Source organism: Neophocaena asiaeorientalis, unplaced genomic scaffold, assembly GCF_003031525.2.
Source record: "Neophocaena asiaeorientalis asiaeorientalis breed wild unplaced genomic scaffold, Neophocaena_asiaeorientalis_V1.1 scaffold438, whole genome shotgun sequence".
Taxonomy (NCBI): Eukaryota; Metazoa; Chordata; class Mammalia; order Artiodactyla; family Phocoenidae; genus Neophocaena; species Neophocaena asiaeorientalis.
In genome coordinates this window covers 1,377,259-1,402,549 of record NW_020173491.1, presented here as the reverse complement: position 1 = coordinate 1,402,549, position 25,291 = coordinate 1,377,259, and the positions used below count along the sequence as shown (strand labels likewise).

Sequence of the window (25,291 nt, the reverse complement as noted above, 5' to 3'; positions counted from 1 at the left end):
CGGGCGGGGGTGGGGGTGGGGGAAGGTTGGGGCAGGGGGAAGCCTGCTGTCCCTGCCAGCCCCTGCCAGGGCCTGGGGACCCAGGGACTCGCCAGGAGCCTCAGCCCATCTGTGTTTGTGTTTTGCCACTGGCAGAGCCCCTCTGCTACCTAATTCTTGCCTTTGAGGGCTAATCGGAGCACCTGGCACCCTTGGTGAGGCTGGTTCCCTGGGGGAGCCCGAAGGGGAGCCTGTGTCCTTGGCTGTCCCAGATAATACTCTCCCCGATACTGGCACGCTTGGCAACAAACACCTATTGAGTGCTTGTTGTGTGCCAGGGGCTGGTCAAAACCCCTTTTCATGTATTAAAGGAGTATTAACTCATTTAATTCTCACATCAACTGTAAGAGAAAGGCTATTTGATGGGGGGGGGATTGGCTTTTTAAAATATTTATTTTATTCATTTTCTTTATTTCTCTGGCTGTGTCAGGTCTTGGTTGTGGCATGTGGGATCTTCACTGAGGCGTGCGGGATCTTTTGTTGCAGCACGTGGGCTCTCTAGTTGAGGCGCGCGGGCTCAGTAGTTGCCCCGTGGCATGTGGGATCTTAGTTCCCCGACCAGGGATCCAACCCGCATCCCCTTCATTGGAAGGCAGATTCTTTACCACTGGACCACCAGGGAAGTCCCGGGATTGACGTTGTTTTAAAGCCTGTTCTTCAAAGGCTTTTTAAAAAGCAGTTTTAGGTTGACAGTAAAATCAAGAGGAAGATACAGACTTTCCTTCTATCCCTTGCCCCACACATGCATAGCCTCCCACATTTTCAACATTACTCACCATGATGGTACATTTTTTTTGCAAAGATGAACCTAAAGTGAAGCATCGTGGTCACCTAAAGTCCATGGTTTTCCTTGGGGCTCACTCTTGGTGTACATTCTGTGGGTTTGGACACACGTATAATGATATATACCTATTAGCGTAATATCATACATAGTGGCATCGTGTCCTAAAATCCCTCTGTGCTCTGCCTATTCATTCCCTACCAGCCCCTGTAACCACTGAGCTTTTTATTGTCTGCATAGTTCTTCCAGAATAGCTGGAATCATACAATATGTAGTGTTTTTTAGATTGGCTTCTTTCACTTAGTAATATGCATTTAAGGTTCCTCAATGTCTTTTTTTTTTTTTTAATTTATTTATTTTTGCTGTGTTGGGTCTTCGTTTCTGTGCGAGGGCTTTCTCTAGTTGCGGCAAGCGGGTGCCGCTCTTCATCGCGGTGCACGGGCCTTTCACTGTCGCGGCCTCTCTTGTTGCGGAGCACAGGCTCCGGACGCGCAGGCTCAGAGGCCATGGCTCACGGGCCTAGTTGCTCCGTGGCATGTGGGATCCTCCCGGACCGGGGCACGAACCCGCGTCCCCTGCATCGGCAGGCAGACTCTCAACCACTGCGCCACCAGGGAAGCCCCAATGTCTTTTTTTAAAGCACTGAACAATATTCCATTGTCTGGAGATATCACAGTTTATGTGTCCACTCATCTACTGAAGGATATCTTGGTTGCTTCCAAGGTTTGGCAATTTTAAATAAAGCTACTATAAACATCCATGCACAAGCTTTTGTGTGGACATAAGTTCTCAACTCCTTTTGGTAAATACCAAGGAGTGAGATTGCTGGATCGTATGGTAAGAGTGTGTTTAGTTTTTTTTTTTTTTTTTTTTTTTTTTGTGGTACGCGGGCCCCTCACTGCTGTGGCCTCTCCCGTTGCGGAGCACAGGCTCCGGACGCACAGGCTCAGAGGCCACGGCTCACGGGCCCAGCCGCTCCGCGGCATGTGGGATCTTCCTGGACCGGGGCACGAACCTGCGTCCCCTGCATCAGCAGGCGGACTCCCAACCACTGCGCCACCAGGGAAGCCTGAGTATGTTTAATTTTATAAGAAGCTGTCAAACAGTCTTGCAAAGTGGCTGTGTTAGTTTGCATTCTCACCAACAGTGAATGGCAGTTCTGTTGCTCCACATCCTTGTCAGCATTTGGTATTGTCTGTGTTCTGGATTTTGGCCATTCTCGTAGGTGTGTAGTGTTAAGGAAGCTATTATTGAGTATTTTAGAAAAGAGGAAACTGAGGCACAGAGAGGTTACATAACTTGCCCAAGATCATGCAGTAAGTAGCAGAGTCAGGTTCCAACCCTGGGTGATGTGACACTCGAGCTGGGGCGATTCTCCGTCACTGCTACTGACCAGTGAGCCGCACTGGTCACTGGTATGGCCGTTTTCATTCTCTCACAGCCCTGTGAGGCAGGGACTCAGGTGGCCCTCATCTACTGAAAGTGAACTGTTGCCCAGGCCACATGGCTTGAAGAAGCAGCCAGGATTTGAACTCTGCCCTGCTGGTCCTGGGTCGGGGCACCAGACAGCTCTGCTGGTGGGAAGCTGGCGCTCAGGGCACCCTCTCCTCCCTGGGCACCTCTGAGTGAAGGTTTAGGGTCATAGCAGCTCCCAGGTGGGGAGATGGAGCTGTGTTCTGATCTGGAAGCAGCAAAGGGTGTCTTCCCACTGTCCGTGAGCACTGGGTAGACCGTCTGTTTAAAAATTTTTAAAAGAACACTTTATTGGTTTTTGCAGTATCTTCCAGGGGCTGCCCATCCCTCTTAGAGTAAAATCCCCAAGCCCTCTAGTGGCCGGCAAGGCCCTTTGTGAAGTGCATCCCTGGGTCCCCACTGTCCCATGCTGTGCCTGGCCCCCCAACGGTCAGGCACTGCCCCCTCACTGCCATCCAGATGGCCCCGCGTGGGCCCACCTCGGGGCCTTGCCCTCGACTCTCCCCTCAAGAGCTCCCTGTGTTACCTCGTCACCTCCTGACGCTTATGTGTTAATTGTCTTTATTATCTATCTCCCCACCACTAGAATGGGGGCAAGTGCATTACCTGCTTAGCTCCCCACAGAATCCCCGCCTGGCACACAGTACAGGCTCGATAAATGGTCTATTGGATTTTTTAAAATTTTGGTTGGACTCCCTTCCCCATGCGGACCCCATCCTGGGCCCCTCTCCTCTATGATACAGTCTAGGATTCAAGCTACTTGCCTTGTTGCTAGACCAGCAGGAGAAATCACAGCAAATGACACATTCAAGAGCCAGATACTTGGGGCTGGCGCCCCCTGGGGTCTGTTAGCCTTCCGGGAGCTGGACCATCTAGAGCTGGGATGGGTCTGGGCATCCACAGCCCCTCCCCAGCCCTGGTTCTGGGTGTCAGGGAGAGCTGGCCTGGGGTGTACTGGGGTCATGTGGACTCCTGCAGGAGGACACGGTGTGCAGGGTGGCTGACTGGCCGTGGCTCTCCTTGCAGAGGAAGGCATCAACCATGAGTGTAAGCTGTGCAACCAGATGTTCGACTCCCCGGCCAAGCTCCTCTGTCACCTCATCGAGCACAGCTTCGAGGGCATGGGCGGCACCTTCAAATGTCCCGTGTGCTTCACAGGTAAGTGTGCCCGGCGGGGAGCACGTGGGGAGAGGGAAGGGACCCAGGGGCCCGGCCGCTTCAATCCCTGGCCCTCAGCATGTGGCCCAACGTGGCCCCGGAGCTCACGGGGAAGCCCCGAGGGATCCGCAGCCCTACTGCTCCGCCTGCCTCCACATAGAGCTGACCCCGGCCCTTCCTGTCTTCGCTCTCTGCTGTCTCCTCTTCGGCAGCGTGGGTTCCTAGCCCTCCTCCCACCCCTGCCGTCAACTGCTACCACGCTTTTTCCCACCCAGCCTTGCCCTTCCTTGCAGTTGGCCCTTCACGGTCCCCAGGCTCGTCTCTGAGCTCTGTCTAGCACCAGTGGGGTTCCCGCTTCGCACACCTCCTGTCTCCCCCTCCTCCCTGGCCTGTCCCAGCCCCTGCTTCATCCGTGCTCCAGGCTGGAGGGGTCAAGGGCAGCTCTGCCGGCCAAGTCCCCAGCCCCCAGACTGGCTGCCAGCCCAGGCGAGTGGCTGTCCCGGCCTGAGGCGAGTCTCAGGGGCTCTGCCGGCCCCCCTCCTGCTGCCCAGATGGCAGCCGGTGTGCGTGGGGGAGGCTGGCCTTCCCCTGCCTCTCCCTGACATCTGTCGTCTGCCACGGCGGGAAGCCCACCCTGGGGAGGGTGCCTGGCAGGAGGGGATCTCTGAAGTGCTCACCTCCCAGACACACAGCTGCTTCAGGGCCACCTCCTGTGTGCGCCCAGGGTCCGGACCACATGGAGGATACAGCCACCGGGAGGCCGGGGCTGTGACCTGCTCTGCGACAGGCCCGAGGAAGGGGCTCCGCAGCGGGGGGAGTCCCCGCAGGCTCACGCTCCTCTGGGGTTCCCAGGAGTCTTGGCACATACTGGTGCCTCTTCCCTCTCAATCCCTCCACCTCAGGAGCCCCCACCCATCTGTTACCATCCCACGCTGTGAGCTGGGTCGGGGGCTGGCACCAAGGGGCCTCAGTTGCCAGGTCTGCCCATCCAGGACACGGGGGCCCCTGTGTGGAGATCCGAGGATGCTGACAACCTCAGCAAGATGAGTGATTCCTGTTAATTGAGTGCCTTCCTGTACTAGACGCTGTGCTGAGCTTATTTAAATCAAACCTCAGCTCTGCCACCTGCAGAGTGAGACCTGGGACAAGTCACAACGTTCCCAGTGCCTCAGTTTTCTCTTCTATAAAATGGGGATAATAGCAGTGCCCGCCTTACAGGCCTGTGTGTATTCAAGGAGCCCACATTTGGAAGGTATCTGGCAAACGGCGATGATGAGGACGATGACATTCATTGGGCTAATTATGTGCCAGGCCATCTTTTAAGCGTTTTGCAAGTATTAACCCATTTGATCCTCCCAGCCACCCAGTGAACTACATACTTTAGTGATCCTCATTTTTCAGGAAATGAAGCCCAGAGAGGTTAAGCGACTTGTCCAGTGTTGCACAGCCTATAAGTGGCAGAATTCAGCTTCACTGGCTTGAGCCCTCTCTAGCGTGCGCCAACAGTGTGTCCAGTAGCCCATTGTTTGGCCGCCGTGTCCGTGCCTGGGTGATCCCTACGTGGGAGTGGCGTGGAGCAGCTGCTCTGGTTGGCCGGGCCCGTGTCCCCAGTGCCTGGCCCCCTGATGGCCATGTCCATGTCCATGTCCAGTTTTCGTCCAGGCCAACAAGTTGCAGCAGCACATCTTTGCTGTGCACGGACAGGAGGACAAGATCTACGACTGCTCGCAGTGCCCACAGAAGTTCTTCTTCCAGACCGAGCTGCAGGTGAGTGCCCTTGTCCGCTGCACACACCCCTCCTGGGGCTCTCTGGGGCTCCCATTGGCACTGAGGGTCTTGGGGTGAATCCATGATGGTGGGATCTTGTACTCAGCACCACCCCAGCCGCAAAAGCAACAGGCCCTGGACTTGTGCTTGTGGGTCTGGAGCCAGTGGCTGCCCTCCCGGCTGGCTGGTATGGGGTATGGCCTCCTGGCCTCACTGGCCCAGCGTTCTGGGCTGGAGAGCTGGACCATAGCAGCTGAGCCTGCAGCCAGAGTCGGAACGGTTAACATTTGTGCTGTTTCCGTTGCAAGTCCCTTCCCCTCTCAGGGATTTCATTTCCCCACTGGTATTACATGGTGATGTTCCACTGAACTTTGGATCTATGGCTGGTGGCCCGTGTGGCTTGCATGGCTGAGTCCTGGGGCCGCGTGTGGCCGGAAGCTGGATCTGGGATCTCGGAACCTCCAACATGCCCAGGAAAGCTAGAAAAGTGAGAGCAATGGATACCGGTTGGGCCCCAACTCAGAGGAAGGGATACTTGCCAGTGGTCCTGAGGCTGATGTGGCCCTCAGGTGGGGCACCACAGCCCTACAGCTTCCTCAGCCCCCCATCCAGGGCCTGCAGTAGCTGAGAGGGCCCTTGGGAAAGGAAGCGGCTGTGGTGGGCTTCCCAGGGCTCCTGTAGCCCACTCCCCTCGGCATCCCACGGGCCCCTTCCCACCTGTTACTGGTTTCTGGGGACCCAGATCTGTGTGCAGGTGAAAGCACCTTCTCACGTGCTGGTTTTTGCAAGAAACTCTTTTAACACTGGAGAGGTGACATGCTGTCACAGAAATACCACACACACACACACACACACACACACACACCATCAAACACACACAAAGGAAAGTTCCACACACACAGTCCCTGTGCATACACACAGAGACATCATTTTCAGAGTACCACCACACACACACAGCATAACACCACACCCCCAAAGAAGTAACACTCAGGCATCCACAGAAGTACCACACGTACACACAGACATGCTGGGATATCACGCAGTCGGAATAACACTGTTTTCAGCTGGGATGCGGGTTAGGTTCTGCTGCAGGGACAAACATCCTTTAGCCCTGTCTTCAAGTAACGAGGGCTTATCTGTTGCTTGTGTTATGTATCAGGTGGCTGGGGAGGAACTCTGCTCACGACAGTCAGTGACCTGCGCCGATGGCGGGTTCATCTCCTCTCATGTTCGCATGGTCTCCGAAGCAGGGAAGGGAGGGGGTGGCGATCGCAGACCGCTCTCAAAGCTTCACTGGGAAGCGACCCACATCTCGCTCCCACATTGTCTTGGCCAGAGCCCTTCAGGTGGCCATGCCCAATGTCACAGGGGCGAGGGAGGGAATCCCCCAATGACTGGAAGGAGAGGAGAGCTGGCGTTCCTCACAGCCCCACCCCCAAGGACTAGCGCACACCGTGGCCCGCCAGGTGTGTCCGCCCAGCCCGTACACCTTGCCTGCACCCCCACGCAGGCGCTGATGCTGCATTCAGCTGTGTGTTTCAAGGCTGCAGCCACAGCAGAGTCGCTGGAGGGCAGCAGTGGTGGCCCTCTTCTGGGACTGAAGGGGTGTAGCCGTGCCTGTTGCAGGGTAGCCCGCTTCACTGCACTATAGCCCATGCACTCAGCCAGGCCTGGACCCATCCTGTCTGCACGGCTGCTGACGACTATCACCCAGAGGAAGGGAAAACAGGCCCACAGAGGGCACAGGAGGGACTCACCTTCCGACAGTCAGGGTCCTGTTCCCATGGGCTGGTCCCGGGGCCTGGGCCAGGCAGACAGAGCGGACAGGCCTGGCCTCTGACCTTGAACTGCACCAGGTGGATGGCTGGAAAGCCCATTTCTTTTCACTCTTCGGGCAGCCCCTCTGAGTTCCTGTAAGTCCTGTACCTCTCACACAACGTTCATTCCATCCCAGTGTGGGACAGAGTTATGGACCCAGGCCCAGAGAGGGGGTTCTGCTACGAAATGACCAGCAGCAAGGTAGTGACTGCACCCAGGGCCCACTGCTGTCTCCCCATCGATCCACAAACTGAGTGCGTACCTCTGTGCTGAGGCCTGTGAGGGAACAGCTAACTGCCCTCTCATTTGACCAAGGGGGACTGGTGCCAGCCCTGATCGACATCTGTCCAGGAAGCCTTGCTCGTGCACGGGCTATGCACCCTTCACCCTGTCTCCACCTGCCTTACCAGCCTGACCTAGCTACCAAAATGGGCTCCAAGTCCCCAGACAACTGAAGCTTTTTATAGTCCAACATGGCAGGCCGCTTTTAAACGCACGAGCTCATATAAGCTATGATTCACTTAAACTCCGGGCTCGCTCAGCCCTCTGGTCCCCCCACGTTGTCCTGGATGCCAAGAGAGGGATGACTGCTCTCCTTGTTGGCTTTGAGGTTTTGCCCAGAGAAACTTCCCAGTCCTGCCTTTTTCAAGCTTCGTCGGCATCCCTGTGCCGGAGGCCTAGCTCGTGGTGCACAGGTGGAGGTGGCTATGGTTTCAAGCCAGATCTTGCTTCGGCTGCACCCACCTGGGGCTGCAGACGTCCCAGACACCAGAATGGTGTGTGTGAGCTGATGATTCCCTGGGTCACCCCGTCAACCTTTAACGCAGATCCTCAGATGCCAAGAACCTCACTAAATTGTAGCCTTAACGAGTCACTATTTTCTGCAATTAATGATTTTAATTACAGACCATTTAAATATGGTAGTGTTGTAGCAATGCCAAATCTACGCAAATAATGGCTTTCGTTAAGTAACTTGAGGAACAATTTTCTGGTTTTTTGAGAGAAGGGTTTTTCAGGCCTTGAAAATTTCATCGTCCTTACGCTGAAGCTGGGGCTGGCAGACGAGTGAGTTATTTCCCTAGAGTGACACGTGCGGGCTTGGCGGGTGCAACAGGAGACAGGGCCTGGCCCTTGCTGGGGCCTTGAGTGGCTCTCCGGTTTGTATGTCATGTAGGTCCAGTGGGGAGACTCAGGGCAGCTAACGTTTGCAGGCACAAGTGACTCTGGGCTGAGAGGTCTTGAGAAGATGTGAAATTTAAGATTGTTTTCACTGTAGGAGCTGACTTCCTGCTGTGGATATAGAGGTAATAGAGGTAGGAATGGGCTCTGGAAGGCTTGGTCTGTGTCAGAGTGATATGCCTGCCTCCAAAGGGAGTGTTCTCTTAAGATGCATTAATAGGAGTTGTCAGAAAGAGGGAGGTGCAGGTCCTGTTTGATTCTGAGTTTACCTGGCTCTGCCCAGAGACTGAGATTAATTTAAAGAACTTTGGACAAACCAGGGCACATTCATTGATTAGGTGCATGAGAGGGGATTCAAGTTGCTCTTTATTTGTTCAAAGCATGTAGATAGAGGGCCCATTATGTGCAGACACTAGATCTAGGAACTGACGAGACAGTGGTGAGTGAGACAGAGAAACACCCATAGGGCCTACATTCTGGAGGGATTGATAGACACTTTCCAATAGTGGTCAATGACATGAAGAAAATAAAACCAGGTAATAGGCTAGAGCATAATGGGAGCGAGGTTGGTTACAGCTTGGTGAGTGTGGTCAGGGAGGGCCTCTCTGAGGAGGTGGCATTTGAGCTGAGGTCTGGAAGGTGAGAGGGAGAGAGTGTGTGGAAGAGAGGCACGAGTGCAAAGGCCCTGTGGCCAGTGCAAGCCAGGTGTGTTGCTGGAACAACAGAAGGTGACAATTGGCTGAAGCACAGTGAGTGGGGTGGGGGGTGTGAAGGGGGCCGGTGGGTGGAGGCAAGGTCACGGCAAGGTTCATAGGACAGCAAAGCTCTTTGGATTTTGTCCCCATTGTGATGGGAAACCGCGCATCACAATGGGAAGACATATTATCTGATTTACGTCCTGAACCCAAATTGAGAGACACTGACTGTTAAGAGAATGAAAAGTCCCAGGCAGGGCGAAGATATTTGCAAATCACATATTTGATAAAGGACTTGTATCCGGAGCATATTTTTTAAAAACTCTCAAAACTTGATAACGAGAGGGGAAATCAACCAAAAAAAAGGAGCAAAAAATTTCAGCACTTCACCAAAGAAGACATATAGATGTTCAGCATTGTTAGTAATTAGGGAAGAGCAAATGAAAACCATGAGGTAGTGCCATTATACACCTAGTAGAATGACTAAAACAAAAGCAAAAAACCGACGAGTGCCAGCCAGGGCATGGAGGTTCAGTTGGAACCCTCCTGCATTGCTGGGGAAATGCAAAATGGTACAGCCGTATGGCAAAATAGTTTTTGAGTTTCTTACAACGTTAAACGTACAGTTAACCTATGACATAGCAATGCTACTGCTGGGTGTTTATTCCAGAGAACTGAAAACACGCTCATCCGGAAACCTCTACACGAATGATGGTAGAGCTTTATTTATAATGGCCCCAAACTGGAAACCGCGCCCCCCAATGGTCCCTTCCCTGGTAAATGAACAGACAGATGTATTTACATTCATACCATGGACTACTACTTGGCAATAAAATGCAACTGCTCATACGGACAACAACATGTGTGAATGGTAAATGGCAAGTGGAAGGAGCCAGGCTCAAAAGGCTCCATACTGTGTGGTTCTATGTACATGATGTTCTGGAAAAATGCTGAAATACTGGAATAGAAAACAGACCAGTAATTGCCAGGGGCTGGGGGTAGGGAGAAGAAATAGGGAAGCCTGAACAAGATTCGTCTAAACACACACACAAATGCACACACAAAGACACATACACCCCACTCAGCCCAGGCAGGGTGCTAGGCTCTGGGCATGCAGCTTGCTTTCAAGGAGCTTTCAGGGGGCTAGTTCACCAGGAGAAGACATGGCTGGATTGTGGGGGGAGCGTGGGGACAGTCGTCTTCAAGTGTTTGTTGTTTTTAAAATTATTTATTTTATTTATTTATTTTTGGCCGCGTTGGGTCTTCGTTGCTGCGCACGGGTTTCTCTAGTTGCGACGAGCAGGGGCTGCTCTTAGTTGCGGTGCACAGGCTTCTCACTGCGGTGGCTTCTCTTGTTGTGGAGCAGTGGGTCCTGGCACGTGGGTTCAGTAGTTGTGGCTCACGGGCTCTAGCGCGCAGGCTCAGTAGTTGTGGCGCACAGGCTTAGTTGCTCCGCGGCATGTGGGATCTTCCCGGAGGGAAGCCGTGTCCCACACGTGTTCGAACCCGTGTCCCCTGCATTGGCAGGCGGATTCTTAACTACTGAGCCACCAGGGAAGCCCTTCAAGTGTTTTAAGCTCTGCTGGGATGAGGGGGTCCTCAGCGTGCTTCCAGTGGCCCCCAGACTTCCGGTAGTAGGCGGAGACTCGGGACGCGGATCTTCTTCTCTGACAGTCAGACTCAGGCATCGCTCTCTGGGGTTATGGCTCAAGCAAGATGGGATTTAACTTGTAGGGACACAGGCGCGGCTTTGGATGCCAGGAGCAGGAAGTGTCGAGTTTTCGGCTGTCCAGTTCCCAGGAACCAAGTGCTCTTTGTCAAGGCAGGGACCTTCTGCCTCTGCCCCTTTCTGGCTCGTGTCGTGTTCTCTCTCTACAGCCTGACTCTCTGGGCTCCTCTATACGAGGAGGAAGGTGGCCAGCACTGCCGCAGCTCCTGTCGTTTCTGCTGAGACAGACACACCTGGGTATTTCAACAGGTGTGTCTTTAGTGTGGGGATGTCGTTACACAAGTAGCCGGCAGCAACACCCAGCTCACCCAGAAATGGTGACTGTGGGTAACAGTCGGTGTGCAGGCAACAGGTTCTAGGTCCCTGGAGTGGGAATCTGACGGTTGCACTCAGGTCAGCTGTCCAAACCTGCTCCAGTGAGCTGTGGCCCTAGGTGGGGCCACTCAATGCCAACCGTCGGGGGAAGGGGAGCATGGCTGGTAGACACCACAGATAGCCACTACGTGGGAAAACTGTCTACACGTGGAAGGAATGGGAGGTGGTGAAGTCCCTGTCAGTAGAGGTGTGCAAACGGAGCCCTTGTCTGAAACGCTGCAGAGGGAGAGGCTGCGAGCACAGTCTTTGTGAGAACGGCTCTGCATTTGAAGCCTTGCTCTGTCATTCGTCAGCTGTGGGTCTCAGTTTCTTTATCTGTAAAATGGAGCATTAATAGTTGCTACCTCGTGGTCGTGTCATAAAACCCTTGGCACAGTGGGTGGCACGTAGGAAGAGCTTGGTTATTACTAACACCTACCCGCTTTTACTATCATTTACTATTATCATGACTAGCATTGTTGGTATCATTTGTAGTAGTATAGTATATCACTAGCATTAGCCATTTTAAGATCAGAAGACTTTTTAGGGTCCCCTCCATTTGGGGTTTGCTGTGATTTCATGATCTCTGGCCTGAGTTGGAACAAAGTGAGATTCTAAATCCTTCCTTCTGTGGCACCCAGCCAAGTCTCAAGGCCATGGGCACTGGAGGCCCCCAATGGGGCATGGGAGGTGCTGGGTGCAGAGCAGTGAGGCAAGGGGGAAAGGGCACGGAGTGGGGGGTCAGAGACTGGGACTTGAAGTCCCCCTTTCTACATGTTTCCGAGCGCCTTTGTCCCAGGCCTTTTCTCTGGACCCCGTTTTCCTTAGCTGTGCCTGGGCTCGGTGGAGGGAGGTGTGCAGATTTGGTTGGGGATGTGAGACAACCCTGTAAACCACAGACCCCGAAAATGTCAGGGCTGTTGGCCTTGCATTTCCAGCCTCAGACCTCAGCAGATGAAGGCCCAGGGCCCCGTGGGCCCCTTGCCAGGGGTTAGCTGACCTGAGGGGAGGGAATGGCTCTGCCTGCCCAGCCTAGCTGTCTTCGAATCCCCGTGGATTCAATCCCACAGACACTGGCAGGGATGGCATCGCCTTCTCTCCTTCCCAACAGCCTCACTGCATCCCGTTCTTCATTATCGCCGAGGGAAGCCATGAGGGGGCACGCCGATTCCCAGCCATACGTGGCTGGCCTGTGACAGGCGGACAAGCTCCTCCCGAAACTGGACAAGAAGTAGTTATAACGGCCACCACCCTGGGTGGATCCCTAGTGTGGGCCGGGTCCTGTCTTAAGCATTTTGTGTGGATTGCCTCGACACGATCCCGTGAAGTAGGCACTCTTATTCCCATTTACAGATATGGAAACTGAGACCCTCAGAGGTTGAGTGATTTGCCCAGGGTCACTTGCAAATGGCAGAGCCACATGCAAAGCCAAATTGTCTTCGCCACCAAGGCAAACAGAAACCCTCCAAAGTTTAAATGAATTGCCATTTTTATGAGCTAATAGATTTAAATGAGACCTGCGGTGCTGAACTATAAAAAGCCTGTGTCAGGGGAACCGGAAACGATTTTAGTAGTTGGGCCAAGCAGGTAGCACAAATAGCGATAACGGGGGATTCAAAAGAAACTCCTTGCGGGTGGACCCAGGCAGAAGCGCCCTGGGGAGTGTTATGCGGAGCCCGGCCTGTAGCCGTGTTCGTAAGGCTGGAGCTTGAGGCCAGGAACCTGCAACTTTTCTTGCAAGGAGCAAGGGGGTCAGTTCAGCTCAGGCCAGGCTTGGGGAGAGGAAGGATGGGGTCCAGTCGTGGAGACAGGAACCTCAGAAGACCTCACGCTTCCTGGCGCTGCCACCTTCCCACCTACGGCAGCTTTGCCGGGTGCTGTCACAGGAGGCTGAGCCGGAGAAAGGTCTCTTGGTGGTGGAACGTCTGGCATCCTGCAGACCTCTGTGACGGGGCTGGGCTGAGCGCGGGGAGCAGCGGGCCTGCCCCGTGCCCTGGAATCTAGACTCCCTCATCGACAAAGCAAGGGGCCGCAGGAAGCGCATCCGGAGCCGGCCTGCAGCGGCAAAGCGGCCAGCCTGGCGTTGAGCAGGCGCATTTAAAGGATTAGCTCACGCTGTTTGCTTAGCTGCCAGCTAAATGATTACAATTGATTAAGAGCAAAGCTAGGTATTCTAACTAGCAACCTGGAGCCCTTCCGATGGGGCAAGCTGGGCCCTGCCAGGAGGAATCCTGGTACCCAGCCAGGGGGAGGTGTCTGTGAGCCAGGGGCATGGTCTGAGCTCCAGGGGCACCCCTCCTTCTTAGCCTTTGTGAACAGTTGCATTGACCCTTTCCCTCATTCCATTTTCGTTTCACGAACATTTACTGAGTACCTATTATAGGTGCCATCGCGGGGGCCTGGGCTGCAGCTGTGAACCGGTACACAAGGTCCCTGTTCTCATAGAGCCGATGGTCTACGGGAGACACTGACAATAAGTCAGTAAATACGTGAACGAGGTCGTTTCAGACTGTGGAATTTTGAAGACAGTAAAACACCGCTTTGGGACAGAAAGTGAAGTGTGTCTGTGTGTCGGGGCAAGGAGGAGGGGGTGTTGGGGGTGAAAAATCAGATCAGGTGGTCAAGGAAGGCTGGCGTTTCAACTGAGTCCTAAAGGTTGAGAAAGAGGCAGTGCAGGGAAGAGCAGGGGGAGCTTCCAGGAAAGGAAACAGCCAGTGCAAAGGCTCAGAGGCATGGACAGATTTGGGGAGTCCAGAGAACAGAGAAAAGGGCGGTCAGGCTGGAGAGGGGTGAGCGCCTTCTTGCTTCATTCTTCTGGGCTGTTCTTGTCTTGGCTTCCGGGACGCATGTACCCCTGCTCAGCCTTCTGCTTGAACGCCCTTCCCTTCTTCTCGGTCTTCAGGCCCCAGCTCAAGGGGTGCCTTCTCTGAGAAGCCCTCCCTGATTCTCCCTCCTTGGGCTTCTCCAGCCCTGCATTTAACGCCCTGATCCCTTTGCCTATATACAGACTACAACAATTATGTCTGTACCTGGCTTCCCATTCTAATGTGAGTTTTTGGAGGGCGAAGCCTCTTTCTGCTATCCATCCATCCATCCATCCATCCATCCACCGTATGTTTTACCATATTTGTTTTTAGCTCCGAGAAAGTAGGAAACAGAGGAAAGAGAACATAAACCAAGGAAAGGAGTAAAAGAAGGAGAGTTGCAACTGCAGATTCTAGGAGCCCAATTTTTAAATTCCTGGTCCTTATAAGATGGGTAACCAAGGAGCCAGTTTCCTTGCCTCTTTGCACCGCTGCTGTCGGAACCAGCCGGGTAATTATAACTAATAATAATTAAAAATTGAAAGTGCTCTAGGCACATACTTAGCATTTGACTCTTTGGCTGAGCTTTCCGTGAGCAGCAGTGTCTTCCTCTTTCCCGCTTTAAAGACAGCCCAGTCTGTGCCGTCCACCACTGCAGGGAGAGCAGGGCCTGGCTTGGCTTGGCCTGGGGGAATGAGAGGGAGGTGCCCGGTGACACCCAGCAGTGGCTCCGGGCAGTGAGAACCGACTGCTGGCATTGGAGTCCTCCCCAGACTGCCTCTCCTCCATTGTTTTCTGTCGCAGACACTTGCACCTTTCTGGCCTCAGTTTCCTTGAGTGTACAGTGGGGTAGGACCTATTGCCTCAGGTTTTGTGAGGATGGACAGTTCATGGGCGGAAAAGCCCTTGGTGAGCACTTGGAATATAAAGCTTCCTGGAGGTAATTACCGTGCTTTTCAGTGTCCTGCCTTCCCCACTAGGTCAGGAAGCCAGAGCCCAGCACAGCCCGATTTCCGTTAATCGTGGCAACATGGTGTGGCGTGCCCACACAGCCTGGCTGCAAATCCCAGCCCCGCTACCGAGTGGCTCTGTGACCTTGAGCAAGTCACTGACCCTCTCTGGGCCTCAGCAGATGGAGGGTAATGACAGTGCCTGAAAAGCCGTCAGCTCCAGGTCTGGTCAGAGTCCAGGTTTGGTGAGCGTCAGCCAGTGTTGTGGTCACTGCTGTGACCCGTGGGCTTCGGTTCACTCCTTCACGACTCATGCCTTCAGCCTGTCATGTGTGGATGTGCTCAGTGCAGCCCACAAGATTTGCTGAGCACCTACTACGTGCCAGGTGTGTGCAGGTTCTGGGGACACACAAAGGCCTGTGTCCCCCGAGTGCCGCCTGGAGAGGAACAGGGAACCAATGAGGACGAACGGGCAGAGTGCTGATTCCGTGTTTGCGGCGTAATCTACTGTAATGTGTGCACTAAAGCATCGCATTGTAGCAGTCACACGGTGTGCTAAGTCTCGCACAACAGGACTGCTGTACGCAGCAGAACCTGCAGCCGGGCCCCACGTGACATCGCAGGAGGCCGGGGCTGTGACCCTTCCCCTCTTTGTCTCCAGGCTTGTCTGTCTGTGTCTCTTGGTTTATTTACCCTTGAGTGGGGCAAGGCCTTTCCTGCTCACAGTAAAACGTATCACCCTCAGCAGGAGCGATCTGTCTCACCACCGCCACCACCGGGGGCAGCCGAGCCTCCCGAGGGGCCGTGTGTGCAGGTTTAGGGTCTACGTCTGGAGAAGACTGAGGGGTGGGCAGAGACTCTGCTTCTTGTCCTTTGAGGCCCAGGCACAGGTCTGAGCCATTCACCCCACTGTGGTAAAAACGAGACAGCTTTTCTCGAGTGTCTGCTGGAGGCCCGATTCCATCTCTTCACGTGCGCAGTCTTTTGAGACCTCACAGTGACGATCTCCGTGACACAGATGGGTAAACTGAGGCTCTCCTGGGTCACACAGCTGCTGGGGTCGCAGGGCTGTGAACACACGCAGCCTGACACCAGTGTCTGTGTCCTCGGCCTCAGGGCTGGGGCAGTGCACTTGCAGTCGACTCTCAAGCCCTTAAGAGCCAAGGGCAGGCCTCTGGGTGCTGGGTGCAGGGTGCTGGGTGCAGGCAGGCCTCACCTCCCAGGAGGGTAAGAGTTCCAGAAGGGGACTCGGAGATCGCCAGGCTCCTGGGGCACGTGGATGTCTTGCTCTGGGTGAGCTGCGGCTGCCGTGGTCACCACAGAGAGGAGCAAGGGAGGGGCGGGCCCTGCAGGAGCCCATGCCTGGCTGTGCTCAGATGCCCTCACGAGCCCCGGGGCTCTGCCTGCTTGAGCGATGAAGTGTGTGGAGGCCCAGGTGGGGACTGGGGGGGCTCCTCCCAAGGCCCAGCTCCGGGCAGAGATGGCACTTGGAATCGGCCTCCGGCTGCCCGTCTGCCCGTTGGAGCCTGTCATTCATGCCCTAGGGCGGGGGGCCAACGAACTTTAGAGGGGCACCATGCCATCATGACAGATGGGCATGGGGGCGCTGCCAGGAGCCTGAGGACGGCGGCCATTGTGTGTGTTGTGAGCCCAGCCCCTCGCCGGCGCTGTCCCGGCCGGGACCAAATGCCTTCAGTTTCTTAGAACAATGATAATACTAAGGACAGTGGGTGCCGTGTTGGTCCAAGGCTCCCAGAGGTTGGCACTGTAGGAAGCCCTGCCCCCCTCATTGACTTAGACACAGAGGCAGCCCGACGTACAGGAAAGACACAGGGCCTTGGGGGCCAGAGGGTGTGAATCTCAGAGTTGCTTCTTCAAGGTCCCTGTGACCTTCCCCCCGAGACTCACCGTCCTCACCCGGACAGCGGGCCGATGCTGCCTCTCCTGGAGGGTTAATGTGAAGATGCAACGCACTGTTTGTGAAACACGGAACACAGTGCCCGGGCCCAGCAGGGTCTAACGGAGGGGGTGGCGTTGGGGATAGAATTGATGTGATGTCACTGCCCCACTTTCACAGATGGGAGACTCAATATCACGTCACACAGCTAGCAAGTGGCAGAGCAGAGCCTGAGGGGCAAGGAAGAGTGGGGGAATAATAATAACAGCAACAACCCCAGGCACTAAGGGGGGGGCCCTTTGCGTTGATTATCCTGTTTTATCCTCACGACAGTCATTCGAGGCCAATGTTGTTGTTCTCTCCATTTTGCAGAGGGGGAGACTGAGGCACACGGGGCAGTGGCAGAGATGAGCTTTGAACCCAGGTAGCCTGGCTGTAGAGCCCGAGTGTGGAACTGCCGCCCCGATGCTGTGGGCAGGCTTTTTCCCATCGCAGAGCCCCAAGCGTGTTGAAAATGAGGTCTGCTTTGTCTCTCGATACCGTGGTCGGTCCGCTCAACTTGTTGGGGGTGGGCTCGCTTCCCCCTGCCAGGATGCCAGGGTCTGGGTGGCTGGGGGTGCTTGGCCCCCTCCAGCGGAGAGACCAGAACCGGGTGCTGTCAGCGGGAGCCTGGGCTGCACTCATTGGTTGAGCAGGAACAATTACTAATGACATTTAGAGAGAAATTAATGATGAGAAATGCAAGTTGGCATTTCAGGAGCGCCAGTCAACAGCCCCACGTCAGCATTCACCGGAGAGGCAAGGGTCTGGGGCCGGGCGTGCAGGGGGAAGGAGGGGGTGGCAGGAATTAATTTTGCTGTGTCAATAATGAATGTGGCCCCACTCGCTCTGCTTCTGGAGTTTAGACAAAATCAAGCACGGACCGACTGGGGCTCATCCAGGGCTGCAGTGAGATTCACTGTGCGCTGTGATATGGGCAAGGGTGGGTAACAGGTTCAGTGGGTGGGCGGGGGACAGCGAAAGGGCAAGGGTAGCCTTAGGACCGAGCCGTTTGAGCTCAGCCAGCTCTTACCAGCTGCATAACTTAGCAAGCTGCTTTGCCTTCCTCTCTCTCTCTCTCTCTTTTTTTTTTGGCCACACCACTCGGCTTGCGGGATCTTATTTCCCCAACCAGGGTTTGAACCTGGGCCCTCAGCAGTAAAAGCGCAGAGTCCTAACCACTGGACCGCCAGGAAATTCCCTGCTTTGTCTTTCTGGGCCTCAGTTTCTTCATCAGTAAAATGGGACATCAGTAAAATCGGGACATGTGAAGAGAACGTATGAAGACCAGGCAGCCCGGTTTTGGCCCATGACAGGCACACAGTATATGGTAGCTATTACCCTGTTCCACGGACATGTTTTAAGATGCACAGCTTTTCTCATTATAACGGCTCTCACATTGGAATGCCTCACTTGTGTGTTATAGTTTAATGGGTCATGTTTTTGTTTGCTTGTTGTGATGTATCAAATACGGAGCATCTTATATTCTCTGGGGTCTGAGAATAGATAAAAGACGGCATTGGGAGGAAGCATGGCGGAGGGTGAGGAGGAAGAAAGATGCTGAAATTGTCTGGGGCAGGGATTGGGTTTTCCAGTGGGAGCATGCCCACCCCTTCCTTCCCGTCAGGTTCTCCGGAATGAGGAAGAGCGGTCCCATCCAGCCTCCCCTCACACAGAAGGGAGAAGACAGACACAGGGAAATGTCATTATCATAGTAACGTTGAGCGTTTTTACAGTGGAGGTTAAAAACTCCTAGCCCATGACCCTGGGGGGTTTGGAACCTTTAAGTGGTTGTCTATGTTTCAAAATGGAGATTTCCTATAATTATAGTGGCTACCATTAATATGGTGCTCATTACGTGCCAGACGTTGTTCTTAGCACTTCTATACATCAAGACGTTCTATCCTCACAATGCCTCTGTTATTGAGGTAACTGAACTGAGGCACAGAGAGGTTAACTAACTCCCTGAGGCCACAGAGCTAGTCAGTCCTGGGCCTGGGCCACCAGCCCCAGATTATGTCTCTTTACCACCACATTAAATGGCTAGATTCCTTGATTTTTCTACAAATGAGATCTGGCCCCTGGACCACAGTCCCGCATGGCAACCATCAGCTGCTGTCTTCCGACGCGGGGATGTGAGCTCTGGTTCAGCACCACCCCCGACCCGGTCGGACTCACACAGTTCATTACCCACCTAGGCTCTGAGTTTGCGGCCCTGTTGCAACACTTCACAGTTTGTAAATATTATCCTGTTGGTGCCTCAACAACCGGGAACCACTACAAGTGCTCTTTACTCCCACAATTTTGCAGACCTGAAAACTGAGGCTGGGAAAGGGCGATAAAGCTGGGAGGAGTGGGGCCCAGGGTGGGAGTGGGGAGTGTATTCCACCCATTTGGGTTTGGGTGTTTGAACAGGGAGGCAAGTGGGGCTCCCTGCTCTCCAGCTCAGTGACTGGTCCCCCCAGTGAAACCAGACGTGGATGCACAGGCCAACAGCTGCATCCGTATGGCACTGTATCAGTCTCCCCACCCTTCTTTTTGAAGGTGCCACATCAAAAATGCGGGGTCCTCCATGCCTTGGAGTTGACAGTGATGACAAAGCCTTGTGATTTGTAGTAATTATGACAATATTAAACATCTGTGTACCATTTTACATATTGTAAACATTTTTACATATGTAACCTGATTTGAAGCCCATAACAAGGCTATGAGGTCAGTATTATTTGTAAATAGGAACTTAGAAAAGTGAAGTGACTTGCCTTGGGTCACATACATATATTAGGTGGCTAAGGCAGGATTTGAACTCCAAAGCCCACTGTATTTCCACCGGTCCTTCTACCCTCCTTCCCACTTATTTATTCGTGCACTCGTCTTTCCCCTACCATTCACTCATCTGCCACCCATCCACTTATCCACACATTCATTGATTCATCCATCTTTCCACCCATCCATCTACACATCCATCCAGCCATCCATCAGTATTGAGTGTTAAGTGCTGGGAACTACACAGCTCTCATGACACCTCCCTCATGTGCTCTTAATTCCATGCTTAACTGCTACCCATCCCTCCTCCCACCCTACAACGGCTTGTGCTCCCCCCGTCCCCCCCCCGCCGCCGACACCTCTGATGAGGTGAGTGGGACGGGATGGACTGGGGGATCTAGGTGATCCTTTGTTTGCCTCATGGAAACCATTGAGTTCTGGTGGTGGAAGCGAAGGCGCAGGGCAGACCCACTTGGTCAAGGTGGAGCAGGTGTGTGGGCAGTGATGATGTGCCTAGAGTTTGGTTGGAAGCTGAAGCTGAGTGTGGTTGGAAGCTGAGGGCAGACAAGGCTGGGCCACAGTGTTCTTTAGCCCCATTGTGGGCCCAGCTCCCAAGGAGCCCTGCCTTTCTAGGTGCGTAGAGGTCACCCTTAGCCCTTTGCTTTGTACCAGCCTGGATGTCCTCTCTGAATGGACAAGGATGTACGCCCAAGTGTTTTCATAAGAACCTTCGCGGTCATTAAATAGAATTGGTCTCAGCTGCGGTTTTGATCGCTGGTGCGTGCAATTCATCACAGCAAATTAGGTCCGTCTTCAGAACTGGCCCTGCAGCCTGGGGGTCTGTCAGGGACGGGGCTGGGCCATGTGGGCTCCGGAAGCCATTCTGGGGGGGCGTGATGAGCCATGTTTTCCGAGGAGGACCCTCAGAATAATCTACCAGGACAGCTCTCCCTCTGCAGGGGTTAATTTTCTAGAAATTTTGAGGATGCAGGAAAGTTTTCCTTTTAGAAAAAATTTGGAAGAAAGAAGAAAAGGATGTGATGGAAGTTTTTAAATATCATTTATAAAACCTGAAAGCACTGGGTTAGCTGAGGGACCAGAACATATGTGTTCTGTATAATTAGTGACCGTGTGACCTAGATTTTCCAGGACGGTCCTGATTTCAAGTATTTTGTCCCAGCTATTGGCTGTTTGTCCTGGATTTTTGGCTTGTGAACTATGATGACTACATGTGGAGCTGAGTTTTCTTATCAAATTTTAATGAATAAATATTTAAAGCTGGAAAGGCCTGGAAAGATTTCAGAAAAAATTAAAGGGAAAATTTCCACCCACTTTTTTCCCCAACATGGCGAAATACGTCTGTGGGTATACCTCATGCATGCTTCCCGTTCCCCCACTGAAGTAGCAGAGGAAACACTTCCATCCAGCAGGGTTTGAAAACTGTCAAGGCCCCAGTCCTTTGGACTTGGCAGTAATTGCAGGGGAGGCCTCTCCACCGTGTGGCTCAGGCCCCTGTGCTCAGGGCATAAAGCCCCTGGTTCTAAAGGTCTCGAGAGGTCCTCTGTTCTTCTGTGGCCCTGGGAGCCGTGCCATTGATGATAGCCATAGGCTCGGACACCGCAGAGGAAAGCCCTGTGCATCACGGAGGTGGAAAAGGCCTTGCAGCCAATTCTGGCCAGTGATACGTCCCCTGGATGCTAGAGCTCCCACCTGTCCAGCCGAGGCCTCTACACGCCTCATCTCGCTGCTACAGTCTGCAACTTCCAGCTTCCAACTTCCAACCCTAGAACAAGAGACGTGGACTTCCCTGGTGGTCTAGCGGCTAAGACTCTGCACTTCCAATGCAGGGGGTGCGGGTTCAATCCCTGGTTGGGGATCTAAGATCCCAGATGCTGCGTGACCAAAAGAAAAAAAAAAAAGATGTTTTCTGTAGAACAAGAGACATGAGGGCTACAGTGCAGGATTGGCCCTGCATTCAGCTGTAGCATGCGATAGACATTTCATCCTCCCACCTGCCCGCTTACTCTGTAATATCCCACCCAATTTTTAAAAAAATTGTGGGAAAATACACGTACATAAAGTTTACCATCTTAACCATTTTTTAAAAATTAATTAATTTATTTATTTTTGGCTGCGTTGGGTCTTTGTCGCTGTGCACGGGCTTTCTCTGGTTGCGGCGAGCGGGGGCTACTCTTCGTTGCGGTGTGCGGGCTTCTCATTGCGGTGGCTTCTCTTGTTGCGGAGCCCGGGCTCTAGGCGCGTGGGCTTCAGTAGTTGTGGCTCGTGGGCTCTAGAGTGCAGGCTTCAGTAGTTGCGGCGCGTGGACTTCAGTAGTTGTGGCTCGCGGGCCCTAGAGCGCAGGCTCAGTAGTTGTAGTGCACGGGCTCAGTTGCTTCACAGCATGTGGGATCTTCCTGGACCAGGGCTCGAACCCGTGTTCCCTGCATTGGCAGCCGGATCCCTAACCACTGCGCCACCAGGGAAGCCCTCCCTTAACCATTTTTAAGCAGACGGTTCATTGGCATAAGCACCTTCACAGTGTTGGGCAACCATCACCACCATCCACAGATCTTTTCCATCTTCCCAAACAGAAACGGTGTCCCCATGAGCCAGTGACTCCCCTCCCTCCCACAGCCCCTGGAAACCACCCTTCTCCTTCCTGTCTCTCTAGGCATCTCATAGAAGTGAGTCATACAGTCTTTGTCCTTCTGTGACCAGCTCGTTGCACTTAGCACAGTGTCTTCAAAGGATCCCTGGACTTCTAAGGGAAAAGTATAGCATGCCCTGGGCGGGGCCGCGGACATGGGGGAGAGGGGCAGCCCTGTTTCTTCTCCTCTCCCCGGCCCTGTCAGTGGAGGCTTTGCCTCACTACCATCGCCCGTTGGCTGTCATTTCAGAAATACTGAGTTTTTAGCAAGCGCCGGGCTCTGAGCTGACACAGGGCCCAGCAGAGAATGGAGAGATGAGGTCCCTGCCTGCAGCTTATGGCCTAGTTGAGGGGCAGGGAAGCAGCCTGGTCACTGCAGGTTGAGGAAAGTGCTAGAAGGACACCTGTGCAGGTGAGGAGCTGCACCAAGACAGGGGCCCCTCATCATACGGGCAGGAAGGGCTTTCCCAGGGCATGGCAATCAGATGCAGAGGAGCCTGGGGAAACTGGGGGGAGCCTTGGGGCAGTGGAGTGGCCGCCAAGAGGGCTGAGTGAGGAAAGAGCTTGGCCTGGGTGGGGAGCTGAGAGAAGGTGGTAGAGGCTGGGGGGCCAGCAGTCGCCGGACCTTATAGGGCTGTCAGGCCTGGGGTCCGGAGCCCGGATTTCTTCTGGGTGTGGTTGGGACCCACTGGAGGTTAAGCAGAGATCTCCCACTTCCCTGCTACCTGGAAGAGAGAACCTGGGCCATTCCTCTCATGGCACTTTGTACTCTCAGTGTCCCACGGCCATGAAGAGGAAGCCCTGGCTGGAACCCGGGTCGTCGGCAAGCGGGGGCTTGCAGGGGTGTCCCCCCGGTGGTGTGGGTGAGGGCAGGTTAACCGCACTGTGTGGGGAGATGAAAAGCCAAAAATAACAATAACCGAACCCTGAACCACTGTGCAGCATGTTGTCAGTGTAACGTGTGTGTGTGTGCACGCACGCCTGGGATTGTGGGGTGTCCACGATGGTGCGTGTGATTGTGAGACTGTGTGTAGGTGCCTGTGGACTCTTCACGAGTGTGTGTGTACCTGTGTGCATTTCATTTTGGGGTACCTGTGAGTGTGCCTGTGTGTATGTGTTTGGAACCCAACGGGGGATTATGCAGAGGTTTCCCACTTCCCTTGATGGATGGCCTCGGGGTGTCTGTGAGAGCGTGCATTTGGGGGTGGGCGTAGGTGCGGAGAGAGGAGGAGCCCTGTCATGCCACGCTGCATCCATAAGTGCCCCCAAGGGCGGTGCCCACACAATGCCTGGCTCTCTCCTTCTCCCCGCCGTGAGACACAGCGGGTGATGGGTGGGAGGATTCTCAGGTTCTTTGGAAGAAAGGGAGGCACGAGGGGATTATCATCAAGACTCTTGAACGAGGTGCTTACGGAAAACTGGTGCTGTTCTCTCTGAGTGGTTGAGGGAGGGGCTACCTGCCCCCCCTCCCCAAGATGGCCATTTTGACGCTCCTGTGTGACCCTAGGGAAGGCGGGTTTCCCAGGTTTGCTAGCACCTGGCGCACCCAGAAACCCTTAGGCTGCATGGTGGGCCCCGCCCTCAATGCAGCGGTACCCAGGGCCTGGGGGACCACGCTGGCCTCAGCAGAGCTTCATCTTCTGTGCTCCATCCTCTTCTCCAGAACGTAACCCTGGAGGGTCCCACATCCCACTCCCTCAGGTGAGGACCCTAAATAATGACGGGCCATGTGCCATCTAATAGCACTGCCCACCCTCCCCCCACCCCGGGCATCAGCCAGTCAGTGTACTGGAAGATATCTCGAGCATCCTGAGGGCCTCGCAAAATACCAGCAGCCTCAAACTGGCAGCCCGTGGGCCACACTTGACCTACAGACATGTTTTCATTGGCTGCATCACGCTTTAAATATCAAATGTTTTATTTTTTTGCGGTACGCGGGCCTCCCACCGCTGCGGCCCCTCCCGCCGCAGAGCACAGGCTCAGCGGCCATGGCTCACGGGCCCAGCGGCTCCGCGGCATGTGGGATCTTCCCGGACCAGGGCACGAACCCGTGCCCCCTGCATCGGCAGGCGGACTCCCAACCACTGCGCCACCAGGGAAGCCCTGCCCGCACCATTTTTAATGGAGTTTCAGCACCTCTGCCTCGGTCTCTCCCCAGGCTCTGGTGGCCTGTACGCTTCGGTTCCTGCCCTGCTCTGGCAGGATGGAATCCTATCTTTCAGAGGTCTGACTCAGGCTCTTTGGGGGCAGGGGGCCATGTCTTAATTCATATTTGAGATGAACCCCCGGGTCTGGTTCCAAGCAAGCGCTTGGCTAATGTGTTTAGAATGGACTTCCCAGTGACCCGTGACAGGCCAGTGCAGTGTCCCCACCCAGGAGGGGCCAGAATCCACAGCAGGGAACTAACTTGTGGTCGCCTGGCACACCACAGCCAAAACCCTTGATCCTCGGTCCTTTGTCCCAGGTTTGCTGGGCACCCTGTCCCTGAGGGACTCCCACCTCCCTTTGGAGAACCAGCAACAGTGGTGGCCAGATTAACTCGGGACTCGGCGTCAGGCTTGTTGCTGAGGAGGGGCACATCTATAAGCAGCCCTGGAAAGAGTTCCCCCCCGTCTGCCCGTGACACAGCCGTAAGCCCTCATTTTCCCTCGCACAGCTGCTACCTAAAGTCGAGTCGCTGGCCTGCAATTGGGCCCCTTTGCATTCTGAAGCGCAGATCCCCGGAGTCCTCGGGCCCTCTGGGCGGGTATTATTAGTTCCCTTGTTTTGTTGGGTGACTCTGAATGGGAGCCTGTTTATGGGCTGAGTCGTAATAGAAGGCTTCGGTTGCCTCCTAATAATCTATTCTCTCGTGGGTTTTATTTCCGAAGCACAGCCGTACAGAACCTGCCCCCTTGGGAGTTTATTGGGCTTTTTTTTTTTTTTTTTCACAACAACATTTTCTCCCACATTTTCACTCAAAGGAAGATCTCTTTCTCGCTCACGGGACTGGTTGTTGGCCAAGGCCACCTGCTTTGGGCTCTTGGGTCCTGGGTGCTGCTGGGCACTGGTGAGAGGGGTTTACAGGGGGTCCTTGCTTGCCCACCCGGGGTCCTTGGAGCAGCAAGGAGAATGAAAGAGAGCAGACAGTCAGCTCCTTTGGGGACGCGTCCAGCAGCAGCAGTCAGGGTCACGCGGCTCTTCCTCACATGGCCCCAG

The 25,291-nt window shown here is 54.2% G+C and overlaps 1 protein-coding gene across 1 annotated transcript in view; it reads left to right on the top strand.

The window, feature by feature from the left end:
• ZNF423 (zinc finger protein 423) overlaps window positions 1–25,291 on the top strand; it is a 267,722-nt gene that overhangs the window by 233,717 nt on the left and 8,714 nt on the right. The window contains exons 5-6 of the mRNA XM_024747328.1: window positions 3,320–3,451; window positions 5,103–5,218. Of these exons, the coding sequence (XP_024603096.1) occupies window positions 3,320–3,451; window positions 5,103–5,218 (248 nt within the window). The remainder of the gene's footprint in view (window positions 1–3,319; window positions 3,452–5,102; window positions 5,219–25,291) is intronic.